This window comes from Mercenaria mercenaria, chromosome 6, assembly GCF_021730395.1.
Source record: "Mercenaria mercenaria strain notata chromosome 6, MADL_Memer_1, whole genome shotgun sequence".
Taxonomy (NCBI): Eukaryota; Metazoa; Mollusca; class Bivalvia; order Venerida; family Veneridae; genus Mercenaria; species Mercenaria mercenaria.
In genome coordinates, this window is record NC_069366.1 from 70,598,680 (window position 1) to 70,624,096 (window position 25,417).

The 25,417-nt window shown below is 34.5% G+C and overlaps 1 protein-coding gene across 2 annotated transcripts in view; it reads right to left on the reverse strand.

Moving 5' to 3' along the window:
* Window positions 1–634: 634 nt before the first annotated feature.
* Window positions 635–25,417, reverse strand: part of LOC123548654 (guanylate cyclase 32E-like) — a 66,115-nt gene continuing 41,332 nt past the window's right edge. For both annotated transcript variants that reach the window (XM_045336121.2, XM_053546274.1), the window contains exons 3-6: window positions 9,705–9,887; window positions 7,014–8,929; window positions 6,092–6,729; window positions 635–1,894 (exon numbers count right to left, since the gene is read on the reverse strand). In XM_045336121.2, coding sequence (XP_045192056.2) covers window positions 1,805–1,894; window positions 6,092–6,729; window positions 7,014–8,929; window positions 9,705–9,887 — 2,827 coding nt within the window. In that variant the 3' untranslated portion in view covers window positions 635–1,804. The remainder of the gene's footprint in view (window positions 1,895–6,091; window positions 6,730–7,013; window positions 8,930–9,704; window positions 9,888–25,417) is intronic.

Consider the following 25,417-nt stretch of genomic DNA (forward strand, 5'->3'; position numbering starts at 1 on the left):
TAAAAGGAATCTGATTGAATCTGCGTACATTTTGCATTTATTTTTCTAAGGCTGAACAATACCAGCATAGAAAATTCTGGATTTTCTCAAAACATAATTAAGCAACCGATTGGTAATGTTTTAGCAAATATTTTAAGGAAGTAATGCTCTTGAAATGCATTTACAAAAACCAAATGGGTTTTCAAGAACAGAAACAATATATTAATCTGTTTAAGTGAGTCACTTTTACAGAGTTGTCTTTTCTCTAAATATTCAGCCTGGTATTAAAATACATATTTCTTGCATACCAGACTGGGATTTCTGGTGCTTTCACCGGTGCTGGAAAACTCCATCTTACATCCCGTGGTGTAAGATGACTTGTGCTGTAAATAACGTATAACGAACTACATTTGAGTTGTAGGTTTGTGTAGTAATAATTATGCTTACGTAAAACGGGATAAAAATGAATTATCTTGATAGTTTCTCTTCGTTTCTTATAACATATTTCTCGAAAAATGGAAAACAGCATAACGTATCACTACAGATAATAAAACAAAACCGTAACTATCATGTCATTATGACATCTGAACGTAATGCACGTAACGTTAGCAGGTCAAATGGGATGGGTATGATTAAGTAAAAACCATTGAAAAAATAAAATGAAAAGACAATTTATTTATCGGAATATATTTCAGTCGTGAACACCATTATTTACACTTTCACCCGGGAAAATATTGCATATTGTCTCATTATGGGGAACGTTTGTGTAAACTACTTAGATAATCCATCAATGCATATAAAAACAACAATGTTACTTAACCTTCAACAATGACCTTGACCTTTGACATTCAAGTCACGTACATGCATAATCTACATATTTCCCTCTATTCCCATTACCTGTTTTATGAACCTAGCTTGAATACTTTTTGAGAAATTGCAGGATCGAGATTTGCGGACGGACGGAGAACAATCATATAGTCCCCTCCGGTGTTCCACCGGTAGGGGACTTAAATGCAATTTGACATGGAATTGAAATGCTGGATTTGTAAATAACTATATATGGGCGATCACCATTAGTTGTCGGTAACACAATAGTAAAAATTTGCTACATGTTTCATATAAGATAAACAATCTTCTGAGAGCTGTCACTCTTAGCAAGGGCCATTTTAAAAAGGAATTAGAAACTTTATATTTATAAATGACCTATAAACAACAGCAACAACAACAACAAAAAAAAAGAAAGAAAAGAAAAACACCAAGAAAAGTATGTGTCATGTATCTTCTGAAAGAGATTCTTTTGTCTGATAGGTCAACACTATGGAACATCTTCCAAACTAAAAGTAGAATGTCGGCGTGAACACATTTGTAATAATGTTTGTTTATATTCATATAAATGCAAGCTATTTTTTTAATGCTATCAAAATGGCAAACATAGGTCCACAATAAGATAAAAACTGAAAATGACTTACATAAGACACGAAAATGGCACATTAACATATTTGAGTTTTTTTCTTTCTGTCATTATCTTATAGCCCGGAAGTGCTGCCTGATTTCCTATTAAGTACTATTATCCGTTCTAGAAAATTACTAATTGAAAAACAGTCGGCATTCACGAGGAGTTTATTGTTCCAACAGGATGTTTGTTCTGAAATGACAGTGGAGTAAATCCTCATGGAAGCCCGGCTGAATGTTAAAAAATATTTATCATCATTTACTTCCGATCGATAAGTTTTGAAAATGATGTGATGTTGTAAGCATGTAACAAGCGTTTCCAAACAAGCAGTAGACTGTTTACTGTTTGAATTATGTTTAATATAGTGAAGTTTTAGCGACTGCTTGTGGACACAGTTAGAGGATGTATACTACGATAATCGTGTATGCTCGAGTTCTGACTGTCCAATGAGTAGCATGTAATCTGAAAAATAAAAATAGACAAACAGTATGTGGACATTGACCTAAATCATTTCCAAATATTGCAAGCAAAAAGCATAGAAATACTCCGTTTTTATGCTAATTCTTTTGATGATAAGACGTAATAAATGTATAAATATCTATACATGTGAATAAGAGAATATAGTGCTTTTAATTAGTAGGTATGATTATAGATAATAAGTATCCGCACTGTATATCAAAACATTTTCTCACGAAAGAGAGGTTGTGAAGTGAGTTAGATTTTAAAAATAATCGACACAAAAAGGTCATATTTCGCCAAGACGAAACGTGAGAAGATTTCAAAATTAACATGAAAAACACCTGTAGAACAATTACGTAAACCATATATAGAGCATTAAAATATTAGTTGTAAAAATAATAGTATCGTGTGAATAGTTTATGTGAATAAAAATATTTCAGATTTTATGATAAATGCCAGTCTGTTATAAAATGGATAAATATTGTCGACACAACACTTTCAAAGACTGAACGTAAAAGAATGTACTGCGCTGTGGAGCTGAGACATGTTTAACCTTTAGCCTGCTGGCGGTGTAATGAAGTATTTCGACCCCCATAGAATAAGAAAAAGTGACCCCCCGGTCATAGTATTATGACCTCCAGATCATAGTACTATGACTCCCCCACGTGAAGTAAACTGAACCTCACGAAGAATATTGACTCCCATAAAAAAAACGACCCCCGGTCATTTGGTCAAATTTAGTGATAACTCATGTATCTAAGGCCTAATTGCTGCATTTTATGCCCCCACTCTGGGGAGGGGAGCATATAGATTTGCCCTTGTCCGTCCGTCCGTCCGTCCTTCCGTTTGACCATTAGCCCCAGATACCATCACTTGACACAGAAATCAGAGCATTCCGCAACGGGAAAAGGGATTCTATTTCTAGACGCTGTATCTTGGTGTATACATTTTTTTTTCAGGAAAATAACAATTCACAATACGTTCACAAAACACACCAGTGTCAATAATCCCTGCAAACTTCGGTATGAAGTAATTCTTTAGAAGAAAACTGCACAAGAAACTGCTAGCATAGAACTTAGTATTAATAGAAGTTGCAATACTTAGCAGTGGCAGTAAAGTACGGTAGCGGCAACAATAGAAAGTAGTAGTAGTAGTAGTAGTAGTAGTAGTAGTAGTGGCAGTGGTAGTGGCAGTTGCAGTAGCAGCAGCAGCAGCAGCAGCAGCAGAGGAATAAGTGACAACAACAACAGCAGCAGGAGGAAGAGGTAGATGTACAAGACGTATTAGTGGAAGCAGGTATAGTAGTATCAGTAGTAGCAGTTGTAGTAGTAGTAGAAGTAGTAGTAGTAGTAGTAGTAGTAGAAGAAGAAGAAGTACATTTAGTAATAGCAAGAGAAGTAGCAGCACCAGTAGTAGTAGCACAATCAAAATGTTAACAATTGGCAATGGAGGATATTAGAGTTGTAGATCTAGTAAAATTGTCTGTTAGGTTTGGTGGGGATCACTTTTTAATAGATGTTATCGTCGAAAGTCTTTTTAGGAGCCGGTGTTTTACTCGAAAAGAGTAACTTTTTTAAATAGAATAATGTCCGGGAATCGATATTGTATGAGAGTTCGAATGTAGATATTTCGGCAGTGAGTATTTTACATGGAAGGAGTCACTTTTTCTATAGAATAATAACCGGGGTCGTTATTCTATGAGATTCGAAGGGAGTCATCTTTAGGGAGTCAATATTTTACTTGGAGGGGTCAGTTTTTCTATAGAATAATGACCGGGGGGTTGTTATTCTATAGAGTTTTCAAAGGGAGTCAGTTTTTTATAAGGGGAGTCAATATTTTACAGGAAAGGAGTCACTTTTTCTATAGAATAATGACCGGGGGGTCGTTATTCTATGGGGGTCGAAATACTTCATTACAGCGGCATGTGATTGCGCCTAAGTTGCGACCAGTGCAGACCAGGATCAGCCTGCACTGTTCACTATTCAGACAGTAGATTTACAGTTATCATTCCTTCGAATAATAAATGGTACTGCCCACATTGAATGATAGACCAGTCCATTTTAGAAATTTAGCAGGGTAAAGGTTAATAGTAGGCGGTGCTTCACATGGTACTCAAACGGTTGGTTATATAATATAACAGTAAGTCAAATGGGTATGCTCTATTCGACAACAAGAAAAAAAAATTCCCTGATAGATCTGCTCCCTTGGTGCTATTTACCCGAAGTAGGTTTACCATTATGTATTACATTAAACGAAGTATTGTTCCATGACAATTGTCATTTAGATAAATTGTATATACAGTATTTACATTTGGTTTAAACCTAAATGGATTTCTATGCTGTAGTATCAGCATCGTTTCCATTATTAATTCTAACAAGACTTGGAATCCAACAAAATATGATAGACTTTTTAAAAGATAGTGCACGAACACTGACAGGAATATTTTGGAGGTTCGCTAAAGTGAAAAATTCGCAGCTGCATTTAGGGTAATTTTGCATCGGATCAAGTGTGTGTGTGTGTTCGAGTTTAGCTTTTATTTCAACAATTGATCAATGTAGAATTTGATTATTCTAAGGTTAGCATATACTTAAAATGTACATATATAGTCAAATAAAAAGATAACATAGTATGCTTGATGATTTTGCTGAATTGACTTGGAAAATTTGGAAAGCACACATATTTCCATTATTGGAATCTATGGGAAATTCACAATTTCATTGAAGTTTTCGCGAATAGGATTTTTTTTCTACAATGTACTTTTAATAAAACTTCACACAAGCATAAATACACATATCATTTATAATATGGCAAAATAAAATGCAAAGGTCCATGCGCTTTTTTTAAATATCTTCATATTAATAAAGTTCATATCAATAAAGAGATCTGCTTACTTCATTCTGATTTTATCACATTATTTAAAATTATTAAACAAGACAAACTAATATTGTACTTTATCTTTAGAAAGATAGTAACGTTGTTGTATTAATCAATTTACTCACAATTGTCATTAATATATAATTTACTTTCGTGTCCGTATGCCGAGTCCAGGCCTTATCCTATTAATCATAAATTGATTCTGTTGTGAAAACAAATAAAAGACTCCCAAGAGAATTGATACGAATTGCATGAAAAACCTCGTTTCCTCTTGGATCATATAATTATGGTGTTGCTAATGAATAAACAAAATTAAACATTGTGCAATCCCCTAATGTTTTGTACATGTATTTCCGTGCATAAAATAAATTGCAATCTCAATATTCCTCCCCTCACTCAGCAAAATGTCACATTAAGTGACAAATAAAAGCGGAATGCCGGTGAGGTCCAGATAAGAATCAGTATTTAGACTTTATGTATAAAACTCGAAGGGACATAACCTGATGAATTTATGCCAAACCGTAAAACAAGTACAAGAAAAATAATCTGGGCATTTTTAAAAAAGAAATTTTATGGTTCATTACTCCAAAATAAATAATCTGAGCGGAACGTGTTGGGGATGGACAAAAACTACGTTTCATATCAATTATAGCTGAAATGATGTGTAGAAATCTGATGAGCAGGCTGGGAGTAGCTGTCCTGACAAGATTGTGTGACTCCCATATAGACAGATAAATATGAGGAAATCATTAAATCACCCCTTGACAGACGAGACATGGACTAGAGATTTAATAAAAACATATTTAATATTTTCACGTCACAAAAGAGTTAAGGACTGATTCTGATTGTATACTCTGAACATTAACAAGCAGGGAAAACTTTTTATTAATATGTTGTTGATTCATTGTAATGCAACGACTAACCTCTGTTGCCTTGTGGTAGAGCGCCTGCTTCGAATGCGGGAGCTCGTGTGTTCGTTCGCTTTCTGGCCAAGTCATACCATAGACGTGAAAAATGGCATTGGTAGATTCCTCGCTTTGCGCTCCGCATGTATAAGGTAGTACTAAACATGGTCAGTCCGGTGTTAGTATAATTTGATTGGGCGGGGTATAATGTCACGTGTCTACTGCGAATATTCCAGTAAGACAGCACTATAAAGTTTGATATTGCGCTAAATGCTACAAGTAGATACGGTCGTGCACTGAACATTCTTGAAAAAGAGGTTAAACCTAAACACACACGCTACAAAGATGTAACTTAGCGAAATGTTAACTGTAGAAAGGAAAGTAATTCTTTATGTTGCAAATGTTGCAGCGCTATACTCACCCCATTTTTAATGTATTGATATGTGCCAGGAACCTTTGCTTCTTTCAAGCTGGAATGTACTGTCTCTGATATCCTTACTTCACTGGGTTCTGCCTTTCCTGCAAGCTTTGATGCCTCTTCCAATACGTTTCCAAAGGCTGTATACAGCGGAACTACATTTCCCATAAGGCCCACAATGACTGTACCTGATGCTAATCCAGTCTGAAGCCTTATTTCAGTATTCGTACCAACAAGTCTTTGTTTGCTGAACTTTCGAGCGAAAGTGTTCAACTGCAGTGTTACATAGGCAGCGTCAGTTGCGACCTTTATCCCAAAATCGTTGCTGAACTTCCGCTGTAAACCCACTAGTAATATAGTTTCACCAGAATACCTGTTTAATTTGTATATGTCATTTTCCAGGAACAACTGGTCCGTACCTACGTAGAAACTGTTGAGGAGGTTCACAATTCCTTTGGCGCTGACATGCTTGATAAGGGATGTGATGTTTGCTACTTTGTATACTATAATACATGCACATTCTTTTATTTCTGTCTCCATTTCCGACATTGTTGTCAATGCATTTGCGACAGATATAGGTATGCTGTGGTACATATAAGTCCGCGCCTTTTCACTTATTATTTTTAGTTCAATTTCCTGATCTGAAATGTAGACAAAATGTATTGTTAAAACATCTGCCAATAATTTTATATCGAAATATGCGAAATTAAGAAAACACATTCTGTGTGAGTAATAGTAACAAAAACGTGATTAATGTCTTATTTGACAATTATTTGAATCTAAAACCGACTTTTTAGTTATTATTTCTATGCTTTCAAACAACACAATCACTAGGGCGAAAATAGTGCACTATATAGTGTTTGTCTGCTTAGGAAGTTAAACTTTAGTGTTTTTTTTAAATCTTGCAAAATGTTTTCTTTGGTACCTTTATTTTTCTCCTCAAGTTGCCTTGCGTAGTGTTCCACTGATCGTATAACACAATCTAAGAATGAAATTTCCACTGGAAATGCTGCCTTGATTGAATTGTAAATAGTATCCAACTTTGGTCTTGCAGCTTGGTCCATTTCCCAAGAACGTTCCATTATAGACCGGAATATCGTTGGAGTTTCTGTCGCAAAATGTGGGCGAATACCACATGTTAAAACAGCGTAAATTATCTCTGAATTAGTCATTGTGAGCTCATAGTATGGTTGTTTTCTAGTAAACATTTCCTGGAAAATCATACTTAAACTGTAAATATCTGAAGCTTGAGTTGGTGTTCTTTTAAATTTGATAATTTCTGGAGCGACCCAAAGCAACAATGTTTTGTCGTCTTCAGATTCAGATTGAAATGCAGAAACCTTATTTTTATCAATTTTGCTGAACGTTTCCAGTTTCGTTTCGATCCAAGCGGCTATTCGTAACTGCCAAGATGTGTCTATTAAACAATTCATACCAGTGAGATGACCATGTACAATCCCTTTCCGGTGTAAATATGACAATCCTTTTACTAATGATTTGGAAAGAGCAACAATGCCTTCAGTATGAATTTCGATTCTTTTACTTCTTAGTATGTCACTCAGCGACCCAAGAAAGATATCACGGTGTACAATATTCCACCTGCCATCAATTTTAGTTACACCAAAGATCTGCATAATGTTTACGTGTTTGATAGTATCTCGCATCCATATCAATGTTTTTTTCTCTGAAAGATTAAAATCTATTGGGTGCCTTGTCATTTTTAGTAATGTTACTGGTTGATCGCCAAATACACCAATAGGATTTTGCTGTTCCGTCCGGCAGTTATGACTGAAAACAATGTTTTCGTGTACAAGGTTGTCTTCCTTCATTGAAGAATTACGCGAAAGGCGCCCACTCGACATTTTCTCAATTACAGTTTCTTTATCAAGTGATATCTTTGTAATATCAATTTTCCAAGTATCTTTCAGTAGCTCTCTATGAAGATAAATTTGTTGTCTACCTAAATGAACACCAAGACCAGTCGACACTGCAATAACTAAGCACAGGCTTATAAACGTAGGGATCTGCCAATTGTTATTATTATTTACTTTGTTTTCTGCTTCAGTCTGACTAATCATTAACTGCCAGACATTCTTTCCTCCACATGTCATAGCTTTCAATACTTTATTCACTACACCAGAAATGGATGCATTGTCTAGGGGTACCATATGCAGCCTGACTAGTAGTTCTTGTGCCACTTCGGTATGATAAAACCAGTTTACATATCGCACAAACTCAACGGCTGCATCACATTCTGCCATTGTAGACATTGGTACAATGAAATATGTAAAAGATGCAAGAGGGTAAGCGAAAGGCCCTGGTGTGTTCATGATGTCCAACGAACCGTTTGCTGATATTATAGCATTTTGGACAGTTTCAACTGTTGCGTTGACTAAACTTCCAGCGTCATTTACGAGTCTAGCATATTGTAATCCTGACGATTTGGCATTTGCTATGGAAACATAACCAACAGAGTAATCAATTGACATGATTAACCCAGACATTCCATGGTTTCCCTGTCCAAAGAACTTGACGGTGTTATTGTTCCACTTAACAGAAGTTCGTGTGTTTTTGTTACGACCTTCAGAGAAAGTGCCGTACGTAGTTCTCCATTCTCTGCTATATGAGGACAGACCAGAAGTGAAAGCTCTTGTTGTTCCTGATTTGTCCGCTCTAACTATCACAGCTATTTCCTTTGGCGGAAGTGTTGATTCCTTGTTCAAAATTGTTATTTCAGGACTGTTCCAGTTTCTAATAGTGCCATTATATATTCCAACAATTGCCTCCAAATTCAGGTTTAGATACCCTAAGCCAGGGATATTGTAGGCGAGTACAATGGCCCTGTGAACAGATTTCAGAAAATGCTAATTTAATTTAATGTCAAATATACGCAGACGATAAAGCTTTCAGAAATAGAATTTTTTTAAAGGACCGTTTGTAGTATTGTACTACAAAGTATTTGAGTGTTTTCTAAGTCATAATACTGTCATAAACTGTCCCAAGTCCGAACAAGAGCATATTAGAGGCACTGTATGGCCGTATAATTTTACACATTGGTCGTACTTTACATCCATTTGGCTTGCCCATGTATACGTTTCAAATATGTTGTATACAAAATCAATGACAAGAATTTAGGTTTTTGTAAAAATATGTCCGTTTTTATATTTCTTTTGACGCATGTATTTCACCGGAACTGCCAACTATACTGAGTATTGCAAATAAGGCTGTGAGATATATGAAAAACGATTGAACGCTTGATATGCAATACAGCTTAAATGACGTAGGACAAAATGAAATTCATTCTCTCTGATATCGTGAATTTAGATTTTATTTTCTCTTATATTCGAAATTATTACGACTTTATATCACTTTTATATTAACTAGCACCTTGACAAGCATACGACCCATTATGCAGTTTGTTTATATCTGTCTCCTTCATGGAAGTGGTAACTTTAGTAGTTTATTTACGATGGGTTACTTTCTTTCCTAGGAAATATAAACAGGCGATACTAAAACGTTGAAACAGATACATTTCAGATATACTTTTAAATGAATTAATTTTGAGACTAATATTTGTCAAGTTAATGCCAGGTTAATGTGTAAAGACAAACAATACCCTGCCATGGTTGGAAATGTAGTAAGGTCTGGATATGCTTTCTTTTCGTCATCTGTAAGCGTAATGTCTGATCCAGCATAATGTACCGCTGGGAGTAGCTCCCCTTTGATTCGGGCCTTTCCTCCACCACTTCCGATACTGTAGTACTGCATTTGAACATCAACATGTCTGATGCGGTATTTTCTGCAAAACACGAGGTAGTAATAGGAATGTCAAACGAACCTTCATAGTTTTGGACTAATATTCCTTTTAATCTTGTTTTAGAAATATCAGCTTTTACATTCCTTTTACCGGGATAATACAAATCGAGTGTTTTTCATTGTTCAAATGACCAGAAAATATTTCAACAGTTAGCCCAAGTACGGGAAGACTTTTTATAGCCGCTACAGTAAAACAGATTTAAGATTGTTTTTATGTCTGTGTTATACCATGTATCATTATTACCAAAGTTTAAAGTAAATTATTAGTAAATTGTATTTTAGGTTTTGTTATTAAATATCTTTTCTGTTTCATGTAATATGCCGTTGAAACAAAGACTAAATTTGTTTGACAGAAACTTCCTCCCTTACTTTTTCTACTTCAAAACATGATGGAGACGTCAAACATGGTAGCGCTTAATCAATTACAAAAGTTACACATTTTCACTTGAACTATTTTGTAAGGTAGCATTAGTCGATAATATGGTATGAAGTCTCATAACAAAAGTAGACATACAATATATTGGATCAGGATTACCCCTAGGCTGCTGCGAGGCAGTGAACAGAGGATTACACATTGCATTACAGATTAAATTAAGACGGGAGTCTATTTTAGGAGATATCAAATGTAAGACACGATTTAGGAGTGCCATGATAACCTAAACGCTATCTCATAAGACTTGTCTTAACGATGTAAAATAATAACCGTAGTTTTCAGATGAAACTGAAATGATTTTTAGATTTAATGAAAGTTGTTCATTATAACTAAGAAGAACATCAACAGTGAATATGTTACTCTATGGATTAAATGTATAAGCATATATATCCATGTATGTTATGATTATTGAAAATATGTAAATGCGGTATAAAGACTGTTATCCTAGACTACAATCTGCATTGTATCCATTCATGTTTGACTTATTTAACAGAAGTTTAGGTGACTAGCATAAAGAAAAATAGTGCATACAAATATATATGTAAGCATGATGCCCACATTGAACACTTGATCTACAAACATAAAAAAATCTTCTCATTATCACCAATGGGTTAAGCAGTATGACGCAGCAATGTAGAATTACAGCACTGTGAGACATGGAAGAATGATCTATTTCAACAGCTTAAGAAAAAAAGTTACACGATAATCAACATAATATGCTCAACAATATAAAACTACCATGAGATACACTATCTACAGTTTCACAAAACTGACACTTCCTAACCTTGACAGATGAACTTTCGAATCTTCCAGTTTCTGCTTGTAATGCTCCCCCCTTAATTTATCCAGTGCTGGCCTATAGTGCATCTGCATATTAACTTGTCATAATTTTCTGTACTAATAATTTTCAAGCATGTTGTGAGATAACTACCATTACAACGCTTGAAAAAAAAAAACACGAAAAAAAAAGCACGATCATTCTTACAAAGTTCATTTAGCGAATCTGTCTCATTCGTAAGACATAATATTCTATTGTTCGATTCACTTAATCCATAACAGTAATTTTCGGGAATTTTTCCTAATTCTGTTTTACAAAAAAACGTGATCTTTGATTTTTTCCTTAGGTCTAATAATTTTGTGTGCTGACTGAGTATCAAGTTTAAAACGGAAATATGTATTAAAAATCATAGGTACCAGGGCTTGATCTTCAACTATCTGCCCTTGAAATTAGATTGTTTTCCAGTATTTCCGACATTCAAGGGCAAAGGCTGGGTACCTATAATTTATTTTATTTCAAATTTCTGGCAAAGGCTGGGTACCTATAATTTATTTTATTTCAAATTTCTGTTTTTGATATGATTCTCTGACAGTTTAAAGAAAAAAAATTGTCCGTAAGAAAATTTTACCCCATGTCAGTGTAGATTCTGGCAAATGTCCTTAACTATGAACATGACAAAATGATACCGAAAAGTCCTGGTCTTTCCCCTTAACCAAATTTTTTTATACTTTGTATACTGACTGCAAATGAAGTCCGAAACAGAAATATAAATTAAAATGCACAGTTTCCTTGCCTTGATCTTGAATTATCTGCCCTTGAAAATTGAATTCTATTAGTGTTTTCTGGTTATCAGAGGTAGTTAATTCAAGATCAAGCCCGGGTACCTGTCATTTTTAAAACTATCCAAGAAATACTAAAATATATTCAAGATTATCCATACGGTATTCAGCATGACACCACAAACTTTCAAGGATAGCGTTAAACGAATGCGTTGATATGTCTGACTTAGAGCACGGAAAACACGCACTGACATTACATGGAAAGCAGAAACACCATGCATAATCAGTTTTATTGCATGTTTTGCAACGAAGTATCGAAATATTAGAGTGAAACGTACCTGGTATTTTCACAGTGAAAAATATCGTATATAATTTTCAATCCTAACAAAATATAAAATTGGTAAATTTAGTCAAAACATGAAATAAAAAGACGTGTTTATTTTGTTTCACTTGGAAGAAAATATTGCATCTGGTGTTTTCTTGTGACAGATATTCCAATCTTACGCTAAAACAAACATATAACCTCTATATACTTAAGGTGATGTCACGTTTTGAATTTCCGGTGAATAACAAAAAACCAAAGAATATTCAGTTCTTTCCAAAAACCGTTATGTTATGATTCAATCAAATAGTTTCCTTTGTCTGTCAGAAAGGAACAATTCGTATATCTTAATATTGAGGTTTGGTACATTTATAACAGACAATAAACTAAAACAATAGAAATCAGTACGTGACTTCGTTGAGCTCAACAAAGCTATTTCAAGCATAAATATTAATGTGGAATATAAAGTAAGTTACACACTACAACATCCGACCAAGATACTTACAAAAACAATGCATTTGCAGAATAGAGAGATAAAAATAATTTTGACAGTTCGTGAAAACTAATGACAAATTTTGACAGGTATATGATGACTCATGACCTAATTAATTTTTTTTCTGTTATTTCTAACTTCCAGTTTGAATCTCTTAAAAATGGGTATTCTATATTGTAGCTTACAACTCGTGAATAAAAACATTATAAGAATATATTGTTACCTCACTGTCGTTTTGTCTATCCAAGTCACGTACAAATTCATATTGTTTCAGTCATTTGTCACTAATTAGAGCAATTCACAGTGTTGTAATCATACAAAACACATCCCTTATTTTCACATAGATATTGAGGATTTATCTTATCATATGAGCACATGTATTGAAAACACAATTTTAATACCGATTGTGTATTGCAATAATGTTAAACTATCTCAGCCGTGACGTGTCCTTAATGAATTGATAAGCTGAATAGCATAGGTTTAGTATGCTGGTTAATGTTTTAGTCAGTCAAAATGTGCTTAGGCTGTGGAAGGATTTTAAAATTAAACCGGAGTTTTTCACGTTATACATGTTCTGTTTCTGAGAATTTGTTTTTCGTCACATTCTGAGAATACTTGACGAAATAAGAAGACCAAAATCTAATGTTGAAATAACTGGTAGCCCGACCCTTTTGTTTCCATGTATACCACTGTAAAATATTGTATTGTATCCTATAAAAAGCAATAAAGTAAAATCAAATCAAATTATACATGTACTTTGCCCACATACGTTTAGTAAGACTTGGTATTTGCTCTGTGAAAAATGAGTATTTTTCGATTGTAAAAGGATTAAAATTGAAATGCTTAAGTAAAAGTCGGGACATATATTATTTGTGATCAGAACAACTCATCTGAAGATTCGAAAAGTTGGTGTTGATATCACTTATAATGAAAAAGCAGGCATAGTCATTTTATCGTGTTGTCGTTCTCTCGTGCTGGCGCTTGCGCAACACGACCACACAATGACACGACTTATTATTGTATATTATCGTTGTTCCGCCTTCCGATTGGCCTGCACAGCTTAAGCACACATTTATAGTTTCAAGCGATAGAGGCAAATGAAAGTACCAACTAAGCCAAGATCGTATCCGTTATTTTATTGATTGCGGTAGACGAGAAAACAATTTCTATTGTTATCGGGGTTGAATAGGCCATTCTGCGCATTTGAGGCTCATTTTGAAGATAGAGCCTGCATAATTGTGTTGCCTCAATAAATTAAATCGTTATTATTATTATTATTATTTCAAGCGGGAGGCAGAACAAGAGGACACTACAGACTAGAGCACCAACACAACAGGAGAATGTGACTTGTCGTAACCTCCAGCTCGCGGGGGCGCAAACACGACAGAAATGATTTGTCATGCTGTGGCGGGGGTAACCTCCAGCTCGCGGGGGCGCAAACACGACAGAAATGATTTGTCATGCAGGACATGGCAGTTATGAACTACTTATATTGAAAGGATTCAATGAATTCTCAATTACATGCTTTTTAAGTGACAAACGTCAAAGATTTCAATACATGTACATGTATTAAATTTATATACCAAAAAATAATCGTCGTATTAGTTTTCGAGTATATCGCTACATGTAAAGGACTTTTGTAATTGTAATTTGTATTTAAATCTTAATTTTGTTTTATATTTAATGTAAAATAAGCATATATATGCTATATCGGACTAGACTAATGTTCTGAATTTAGATACTCTATACGCGTGTTGAATGTATGCGCAGCCATACACAGAAAAAAAAATCTCGGTCTCTCTCATCTTGAATTATAACGACGCGGTAAATGGCAAAACAGTGTTTCTCAAGAATACACACGTGATCAGCACTTATTTTACTTCTACAAAACTCAGACAATATCTAATACAAGCAGCATCACGAGGGTTCATTTTTATAAGTCCCGCAAATGGCGTCCAAAAACAAAATATGACAACAATAGGTATTGACGTCCCAAAACATATGACAACAGAAGTTATTCACTTTCTATCTTTCTGAGATATTTACAGTACGATCATAATTCAGTGTTAAGATAAAAACAAGTTTATTCATAACTTATGACATCAAATCTTCTTCGATTCTTGATATCTTTATATACGACCTTTACGAATAGACACTACTGAAACTGATTTACCTGCGACATGGTTTGTAATTTTTCGTTAACAGTCTCCGTTCTTTTCCTTTTAATCATTTAATCAGGAAGATTCACATTTCATTCCCTTATTGTGTACAATGTGCGAGACTAAATTGAAGAAAACAAACAGAGAGGTAAAAAACGAATTTTACCTGCCGAAGTCAGGCACGTTAATTCAGATGCAACGAAGTTACACAAAAACTCTATCGTTTCATGTGTATAGTACGTAAGACCAAAATAATTAAAGATTTCTATTTACGCAAATGACTATAAAAGGGAACTGATTTTAAGATTTGGTCTCTTTTTAGAAACCATTCAATATACAAACTCTCTGTAGTACTATTGTAATATTAATCATTAAGTTCTCGTGTATATATTGCACTTCAATAGTAGATCATGAATGAATCAGTAATAATAACAAGCAAATTCGATGAATTGGTATCCCCCGCCGAAAGGGTTTGTGGTGAGGAATGGCAAAAAATTATATCCGGCAAAAAGTAAAGGATGTTACTAAGAAGCAAATAATTTCATTAGTCAAAACCGATTTAACAAAAAAAAAAAAAAAAAAAAAAAAAAAACAAACAAATGTTTAATTAAAGAGTACATAATAAATGTATGATACTTTTATTCTGACTAAAGAATTTATTTTGAATGAAATATGCTTACTGTAGTAAGCTTAGCTTTTAAAATTAAATGCAGTTGATTGAAATGTGAACTTAAAGTTTAACTGGAACGAAATATTGTCTTTGAGTGGTTTGGCACCAAGTGTTGCTGTTTAACATGTACATTTGAACTTAAAAGAACATGTCCTTAAGAGAACACAATCAAGTACCAGACCAATTACGACAAAGTGCCTAACAGTACAAACGAACACGCACATGCCACAGCAAGTCCACTAACCCGATAAGATTAGTTTCGATGCTGCTTTATATACGAGCCCGAATTGTACTACACATTCGTACTGGTTCAACATTTGCATATATATACTCAAATCTCTGTTTTCATGTCTCACAAATCAGTAGTGACTTTTTAGTCTTTATAACTGATTAGGACCAGCGAAGCTATATTTTCTCTCTCTGAAAGTTAACTGGATCTCAAGGATACTTTGAATATATATAGATAATTTGCATTAAAAGATATAATTATATTCATAACAGTTGACTTTCCCATACGTGAGATCCGCTAGGATACAAGTTCGCATTATAAATTATTATATAGTACAGAGTATTCATACGAACTAAATCACCACCATAAGATACCAGACCAATTACGACAAAGCGCCTAGCAGTACGCACATGCCACAGCAAGTCCACTTACTATATGTTTATATATTATTTTTAAAGGGGGATGGGGGGAAAGTGGGGTGGTGAACGGGTGAGGAAACAAAACTTCACATGTTGATTATAAATACTGATGGAAAACTAAAGATAAAAAAAAAGGGGGAGGGGGGCGGGCAGAGCGTGCATGATCGGTGGTGGGCATGACTGGGAGGAGGAGCAAGGTGGGGGAATGGTACAACTTGCATGCTGATAAATATTCATGGAAGGTTTGAAAAAAATCTAAAATAAGGAATGAAAAAAAAATAATTTTTTTTGGGGTTGGGGGAGGGGGTTTGGAGGGGGTGGACATATATATGAAGTTTGTTTGAAAAAAATCTAAAATAAAGAATATATTTGTTTGTTTTTTTGGGGGGGAGGGGTCGGGAGGGGGACGGGGTGTGACCAAGGTAAGGGGATGACCAAATGGTAAGTTTTTTATGTACAAATATGTGGATTTTTATACAATTAAAGGGCAATAACTCTGAAGTTACAAAATAAATCCAAACGAAATTGTGTGTACACAACCACATTATGGTAATATAAATTCTGTTTAAGTTTCATAGTTCTAGGTCAAAGATATCAAAAGTTATGATGCAGAAATTGCCATATTTATAGTACCCAATAAGTTAACACCAGAAACTTCTAAGGGCCATACCTCTGGTGTTACTTGGGCAATGTGACTGAAACTTGACGGACCACATAAACTTATAATGGTGAACAAGTATATGAAGATTTATATAAATATTCCCAACCACTTCCTAGATATGGCTCCGGATGGACGGACGGACGGACGGACAACGCCAAAACTATATCCCTCCGACTTTCGTTGGGGGATAATAATAATAATATCTAAAGAGGATAACATATTTGGCTATAGCCAGTCTAACATATGGTCCTCTAACATAATAATGTAAAATGTAACATAGACATTTAAGTAAAAGACATGAATCAAAATAAGGTAGAATGAACAAATTGATTCTTATTAGACCTTTACAACGGACACGGACAATGTAGACGTACTATGTACTATGGTCAAAATCTGGGGGATTTCTCCAAACATAAAAATTGAAAAACATAACCGCAGAGATGTGTTTTATTTTCTAAGACACCAAATTCAAATGTTTTTGCCTAATTATCAAGACACAGCATATTTTTATAATTCTTTACAGTGTTATACTCTGGGAATGAATACTGTCTGTGTAAGGAGAACACAGACGAACACACATATATCTACATCTTACGAAACATTACCAAGTTCAGTTTAATAAAACATCACTTTCGTTTAATTTTACTTGTTGTGTGACGGATACTCACCTAATGCTTTTAAATAGGAGTCGTAACATAGTTACTTCCCTTATCTGCTTCTCCGCCATTTGCCGTCTCTACCCGTCAGAAAGGAAAATACCATACATTTCATTGGTACAGCTATTTTTCTACTGTAGGTTTTTTTGTGATCTTACATTTAGAATAAGTTATTTAAACGGTATGAATTGATATATGTTTTCTGGAATGCATTTATGAAGTATTTGTTGTTTTGAATGCGGGAATCGGTCTTAGACGTTAGATGCTATGAAAGTATATTGAGTTAGAAGGCGCTCTATGAACTAAGAAGGCTGAGAGTTTTAACCAATCAGAATAGCTTTAATATTTGTTGCGGGGTATGATTGAGAATTTTAGCCAATCAGAATAGTCGAATTATTTGCTGCGGGATATGACTGGGGTATAAATAGATCTGTTCAATGCTGTAGAGTCAGTCTGCTGGTTGTCCATGTAAGTGTCGGATCGGAGCAGTACTTATATTACTGATGCACAGAAATCTCAGATATCTGGCATTAAAAATATTTTACTGTTCCAGTAAAACCTCATGGGCAAATGTTTGAAAGGGTTTAGAATATATAGAGATATATTATATAGGAAATATTTAGAGTTCTTAAATAGAGGAGATCTATTTAAGATTCCTTAAATAAGCATTCGAACGAAGAGTTGTTTGAGAGTTGGGGATATTCTGAAAGTTTGAAATAATTCACAAGTTTATGATTTAATTTGTTCAAATGTTTTGAGATTTAAAATGTAATTGTTCCATAGATAAATCATTCTTAGAATAGAAGTCAATCATAAGGTTAGGAAACCTGAGGAAAATTTATATATTTGAATAGTTAAAATCATTAGGCAAAATAGCCCAAGAAAAATTATTATTATACATATTTAGATATTAGGAATAAGACACGCTCCTGTTGCACGCTACAAAATTGGTGGCAGCGGTGGGATATCATTGATAATATATCTTTATCACTTACCTACGTATTTTAAAGCTTAAATACACACATATTTTTGAGTTATGGCCGAGGCAAGGGATACAGAAGATTTTTCTTTCTATTTGGAAAAAATAGATAGGTTACAGAAAGAGAATGAGAGTTTAACAATGAAGTATGAAATTGAACTTTTAGAAAGGCAGTTGGCCGAGTTACAGGCTTCAGGCCTGGAGAATGCTAAATATGATATGACTAGTATCCCTATATACTCAAAACCAAAACGGCAGTTGCCAAAGATACCTAGTATAACACGTGAAATTTTGAGTCAAGGGCAACATTCGACCGTTTCACCTGGTTATGACCCGAATGTTAAACATTCAACGCCAAAGTTTGAGATACCTTATTTAGGGTTAAGAAATGAATCACAAAATGAAAATGCAGAAGCCGGGGGTTGGGATAAGTTTGTCACTAAGAGAAAAATATTTTCAAAATCAAAGGAAAGTTCAGATGAAATTGCTAGTGATAAGAAGTCTGAAATGTCCGTTAAGACTAAAGATACTGTTTCAAGTTCAAACAAAAATAAATCTAAAAATGAACTTTCGGATAACAGAAATATATCTAGTAGTGATAAATCTACAAGTTTAGATACACCTGCAGAATCTAGTGTTAAATTTATTCAAAGTAAGCCTTCTGTATTAATGAAACCAGCGACATATGATGGTACAGGGTCTTGGATAGACTATAAAGCACATTTTGAGGCTTGTTCAAAAATAAATAATTGGTCAGATGAACAGAAAGGGTTGTATCTCGCTGTATCGTTAAGAGGGCAAGCTCAGGGTGTATTTGGAAATTTAGGAAAGTCTAGTAGTAGTTATACTGATTTAGTAAATGCACTTCAAGAAAGGTTTGCACCCCCGAATCAGACAGAGCTATACAGAGCACAACTAAGGGAAAGACGACAGAAAGCCACAGAAACTTTATCTGAAATGGCTCAAGAAATAAGACGTTTGACTAATTTAGCATACCCTTCAGCCCCTGGAGATGTAAAAGAGACCTTAGCAAAAGAACAATTTATTGATTCGCTTTCAAATTCAGAAATGCGTTTAAGAATAAAACAAGCTAGGCCAATAAATCTAAATGATGCTGTACGCCATGCAGTAGAACTCGAAGCATTTAATAAGGCTGAACGCAAACGTCTAGATGGCCAGGGGTATTTGAGAAGTACTAATTCATCAGAACAAAATGAAATTAGAAAGCAAAACAGAACAATAGAAATGTTGGCAAAATCAGTTGAAGAACTTAAGACTAAGTTTGATACATTTCAAAACAAAAATAGGTCAAGAAGATCAGACAGCTTTCATGAAGGGAAATATAACTATAAAGACAAAACAAACACACCTAAGAATACAGACACATCTAGGACATTTTCAAATCAGAATAGAAAACCTGACAATAGGTTTACATGTTTTAACTGTGGTGAAGAAGGTCACACTCAGTATTATTGTCCGAAAAGACGACAAAATAATGACAAAAATTCAGTAGGACCAAAATCGAAACATAACTTTAATTCATCTTCTATGAATAGTTTCTCGAATTCAAAACAAGGTTCCGGGTTATATGTTACTGGAATAGTTAACGGAAGAGAGGCAAATTGTTTAATTGACACAGGAGCAACTCTTACCATGGTTTCAACACAGTTCTTTGAGATGCTTGAGCATAATAAAGATTTAGAAATATTTGAGCATGACATTTTGACTGCATCAGGTTCACCTTTGAATACAAAAGGTAAAACAGAAATTAATATTGAGATAAATAAATGTAAATGTCTTGCTAACGTTGTTATCTCAGATATTGATCTTGATATTGTCTTAGGACTTGATTTTATGAAAACTCATAATGTAGCTGTAAATGTGTTAGACGAGACAATGCTGCTTCAAGGCACGTACATTGTAAATTAAGTTGTCAGGGAAACATAGGATGTTACAGAATTCTTGCTAAAGAAAAATCGGTTGTTCCACCAAGGTCCGAAACAATCATTGAAGGAAAAGTTTCGAATCCTGAAATGATACATAAACATGGCCTATATATTGTAGAACCTATGGAGAACCAACACACCTATGATAATAGGCTGATCGCAAAATCTTTAGTACGTGGAAATAGTACTGTTCCGCTTCGGATAATGAACCTTTCGCATGAAGAACAAACCTTGTATCCTGGAACAAATTTAGCAACTTTAAGTCCTGTTTCTAGTGTTAGTTCCACGTCAAACAAATGTAATATTCCTTCCAAAATACCTGAACATTTGAAAGATCTTTATGCAAGATCTATTACAGGTCTTACCGAAATACAAAGAAAACAAGTAGCTAAATTGTTGATTAAGTATTCAAATATTTTCTCTGGGTCAGAAACTGATATAGGTAGAACTGGTATTGTAAGACATCAAATTCGAACTGGAGATTCTAGACCAGTTAAGCAACCATTACGTAGTGTTCCAGAACACTTGAACAAGGAAATTGAGAAACAAATAAAAGATATGTTGGACAAAAATATCATTGAATCTACCTCTAGCCCATGGTCAAGTGGTGTGGTAATGGTTAAAAAGAAAGACGGTACACATCGCTTTTGTATTGATTATAGAAAAGTCAATGAACTTACGATTAAAGATGCATATCCACTTCCTAGAGTAGACGAATCGCTCGATCAATTAGCTAATGCACAATGGTTCAGTAGTCTAGATCTATCTTCGGGCTACTGGCAAGTAGAAGTAGAAAAAGAAGATCAAAAGAAAACAGCATTTTCAACAAGGTTCGGTTTATTTGAATTTAAGGTCATGGCATTTGGATTATGTAACGCGCCTGCAACCTTTGAAAGGCTTATGGAAACTGTTCTAGCAGGCTTACATTGGCAAATTTGTTTAATCTATTTAGACGATATAATTGTGATCGGCAAAACATTCGAGGATATGGTCAAAAATTTAGAGACAGTTTTTGAACGATTAAATGAAGCAAATCTGAAACTTAAACCAAAAAAATGTTTTCTATTTGCTAAAGAGGTCGAATTTTTAGGACATATTGTATCGGCGTCTGGAATAAGAACAGATCCAAAGAAAATTGAGAGCATTAAAACGTGGCCAACACCAACTAATGTTCACGAAATCAGATCTTTCTTAGGCCTTTGTGGATATTATAGAAAATTTATTTTGAATTTTTCTGAAATCGCAAAACCCTTGTTTAAGTTAACAGAAAAACATCAGTCATTTTTATGGAATCAGGAATGCGAAAAATCGTTCACGACTTTAAAGCAAATGCTAGTTCAGGCTCCGATTTTAGCATATCCTGATTTTACAAAGCCATTCATCTTAGATGTAGATGCTAGTAATTTTGCAATTGGAGCAGTTCTTTCACAAAAGGTGAATAATTCAGAACGTGTTGTAGCTTATGCCAGCAGAACTTTGAGTAAAGCTGAACGTAAATATTGTGTTACCAGGAAAGAGCTGTTGGCTTTGGTTTATTTCGTGAAATATTTTAGACATTATTTATATGGCCAGAAATTTGTTATAAGAACTGATCATGGTTCACTCCGTTGGCTGATGAATTTTAAAAACCCCGAAGGCCAAGTTGCCCGGTGGTTAGAGATTTTGTCAGCATATGATATGACAATTGAGCATAGACCAGGTAGACTTCACAAAAATGCCGATAGTTTAAGTAGAATACCTTGTAGACAATGTGGCATTGATATCACCCTGACTTTAAAGAAAAGTTTTCATGGTCAATTCATGTGATCAGAAATCTGAAAATTACACTGATATAGATTTACAAAGTGCACAGGAAGCAGATGACAATATCCAGATTGTAAAGACGTGGTTAGTTAAGGGAAATAGACCAGAATATAAGGACATTTTAAGTCAAAATTATTTTGTGAAATCATTATGGGGTCAGTGGTCTAGATAGCCATTAGAGATAATTTGATAGTTAGGAAATGGGATGTTTTAGGTACTGATGTTGTATATTGGCAAGCAATAGTACCGCTTAAGTTGAGACAAACAGTTTTAAATATTCACATGATATAAAAGCTTCTGGACACTTGGGTATTCGAAAAACTTTGAGTAAAATAAGACAAAGATTTTACTGGCCAGGGCTTCAAAATGATGTCAGAGGTTACGTATCGAGTTGTGAAGCATGTCTTAAACGGAAAGGACCCACACAAACAAGAAAAGCTCCTATGCAAATTGTAAGATGTGGTTATCCGTTTGAAAGAATTGCTATTGACATACTAGGTGAACTTCCCAAACTGAGTCAGGAAACAAATATATTTTAGTAATTGCAGATTATTTTACAAAATGGACGGAATGTTTTCCGATGGCAAATATGGAAGCACGAACAGTTGCTAAGATTTTAATTGAAAATGTAATTACTAGGTTTGGTATTCCAAATACCATCATTCAGATCAAGGTTCTCAATTTGAAAGTAAACTTTTCAAAGAAATGTGTTCTTTATTGCAAATTAAGAAAACCAGAACGACACCATACCATGCTCAATCTGATGGAATGGTGGAAAGGTTTAACAAAACTTTGGCTACAATGTTGAGTATGTATGTTGAAGAACATCATAGAAACTGGGATGAACTTCTTCCCTATGTTATGATGGCCTACAGGTCGACTGAACACGAAACTACAGGAATGACGCCAAATATGTTAATGTTAGGTCGAGAATTAAGTACTCCTTTAGATTTAGCGTTTGAAATGCCCCCTAGCATTAAGAAAATACCAGCATCACAGTGGGTTTGGGAATTGCAAGAAAATTTAGAATCAGCTCACAATTTAGTTAGACAAACTACTGAAAAAGCTATGAAACGACAAAAGATTTTTCATGATACAAAATTATCTTTTGACAAATTTACTGTTGATGATAAAGTTTTTGTATATTTTCCTGTTAAAAAAGTAGGCTGTTCTTCAAAACTAACATCATTTTGGAGAGGTCCATATATAGTAGCAGAAGTAGTTTCAGATGTTTTATTTAAAGTCAATTGTGGTAAATTAAACACATTCCAGGTTATCCATGCTAACAGGATGCGAAAGGCGCCAAAACAGATGACATTTGATGATAGCCCAGTAATGTCAGATTCTTTTCAGGTAGACTCAAATCAGAACGACAGAATATCAGATGATGAAAGTTTAGAAGAAGTGGTACCAGATAAAAGTAGATATGGTAGGGAGAGAAAGAAACCTGCATGGTTAAATGACTATATACGTTCTATTTTCAGGTCAGAGATGTCGAATATCAAAACCGCAAAAGAAAAGAGAATGACGAGAAAGACTCGAAAATTCCATGCGAAGTATGTGGCGTCCTTTTTAAAAAATGTTCATATTTGAAGATCCACATGAAGAAATACCATGCTAAATCTATAGATATTCCTGAGACTTCCGAGATCAAGACAGATAGAAGGTGTAGTAATAGTGATAGTGACAGTGATTGGGATGAAGACCCCAAAATAAGCATTGATGAAGAGTATATTCATGTTGAGGAGAGAAATGAAAAGCTAAAAATGAAGACAACAGAAAAGATGATGATTCCGATGATAAGGATGCATTTCTTAAACCAGAGAAGTCAGCTGATCGAGGTAAAGGGCCTTTTATAAGGAAGGATACAAAACCAAAATTGTTTATTCCTAAGAGAAAGTTTCCAATGATGGAAAAAACGAAAGAGTTGTATAAGAAGCTGAAGATGGACGACAGGTCTTGCAGTGTTAAAGATGATAGTAACATGAAGGTTACTAAGAACGTTAACATTGATTGTCAGATGAGTATGGAGGATGATAACAGTGCGACGAATGAAATATGCATTAAAGTTGGGAATAAGAAGGTATTCCAGAGTTTTGAGACTATTACTTGTAGAAAACAAGAAAGACAGCAGTCTGTAAATTTGGGAGACTATATCCAAGGAGATATTTTGATAAGACCAGATGACATTACAGTGACAAAGAAGACATCCGGTGGAAAATGCTTGCTAGGAATTGAAATTCAGGCAGGACGAGAGTAATGCTTCTGCAAGCATTATGAAACTATAGTTTATTTATGAACTGTTTAAAAACACACGATACTTTAAAAGTTTACAATGTTTTCAGCTGTTGTTTTATTTTATTATTCATGCATATAGATATATGTGAATACATCAGAGAAAGTGCATAAGTTTTGTTTATATATTTCAGTAATTAATCAAAGTGTTTTAAAACATGCGGGACGCATGTAGACGGAGGCGTGGGTAATGTGACGGATACTCACCTAATGCTTTTAAATAGGAGTCGTAACATAGTTACTTCCCTTATCTGCTTCTCCGCCATTTGCCGTCTCTACCCGTCAGAAAGGAAAATACCATACATTTCATTGGTACAGCTATTTTTCTACTGTAGGTTTTTTTGTGATCTTACATTTAGAATAAGTTATTTAAACGGTATGAATTGATATATGTTTTCTGGAATGCATTTATGAAGTATTTGTTGTTTTGAATGCGGGAATCGGTCTTAGACGTTAGATGCTTATGAAAGTATATTGAGTTAGAAGGCGCTCTATGAACTAAGAAGGCTGAGAGTTTTAACCAATCAGAATAGCTTTAATATTTGTTGCGGGGTATGATTGAGAATTTTAGCCAATCAGAATAGTCGAATTATTTGCTGCGGGATATGACTGGGGTATAAATAGATCTGTTCAATGCTGTAGAGTCAGTCTGCTGGTTGTCCATGTAAGTGTCGGATCGGAGCAGTACTTATATTTACTGATGCACAGAAATCTCAGATATCTGGCATTAAAAATATTTTACTGTTCCAGTAAAACCTCATGGGCAAATGTTTGAAAGGGTTTAGAATATATAGAGATATATTATATAGGAATATATTTAGAGTTCTTAAATAGAGGAGATCTATTTAAGATTCCTTAAATAAGCATTCGAACGAAGAGTTGTTTGAGAGT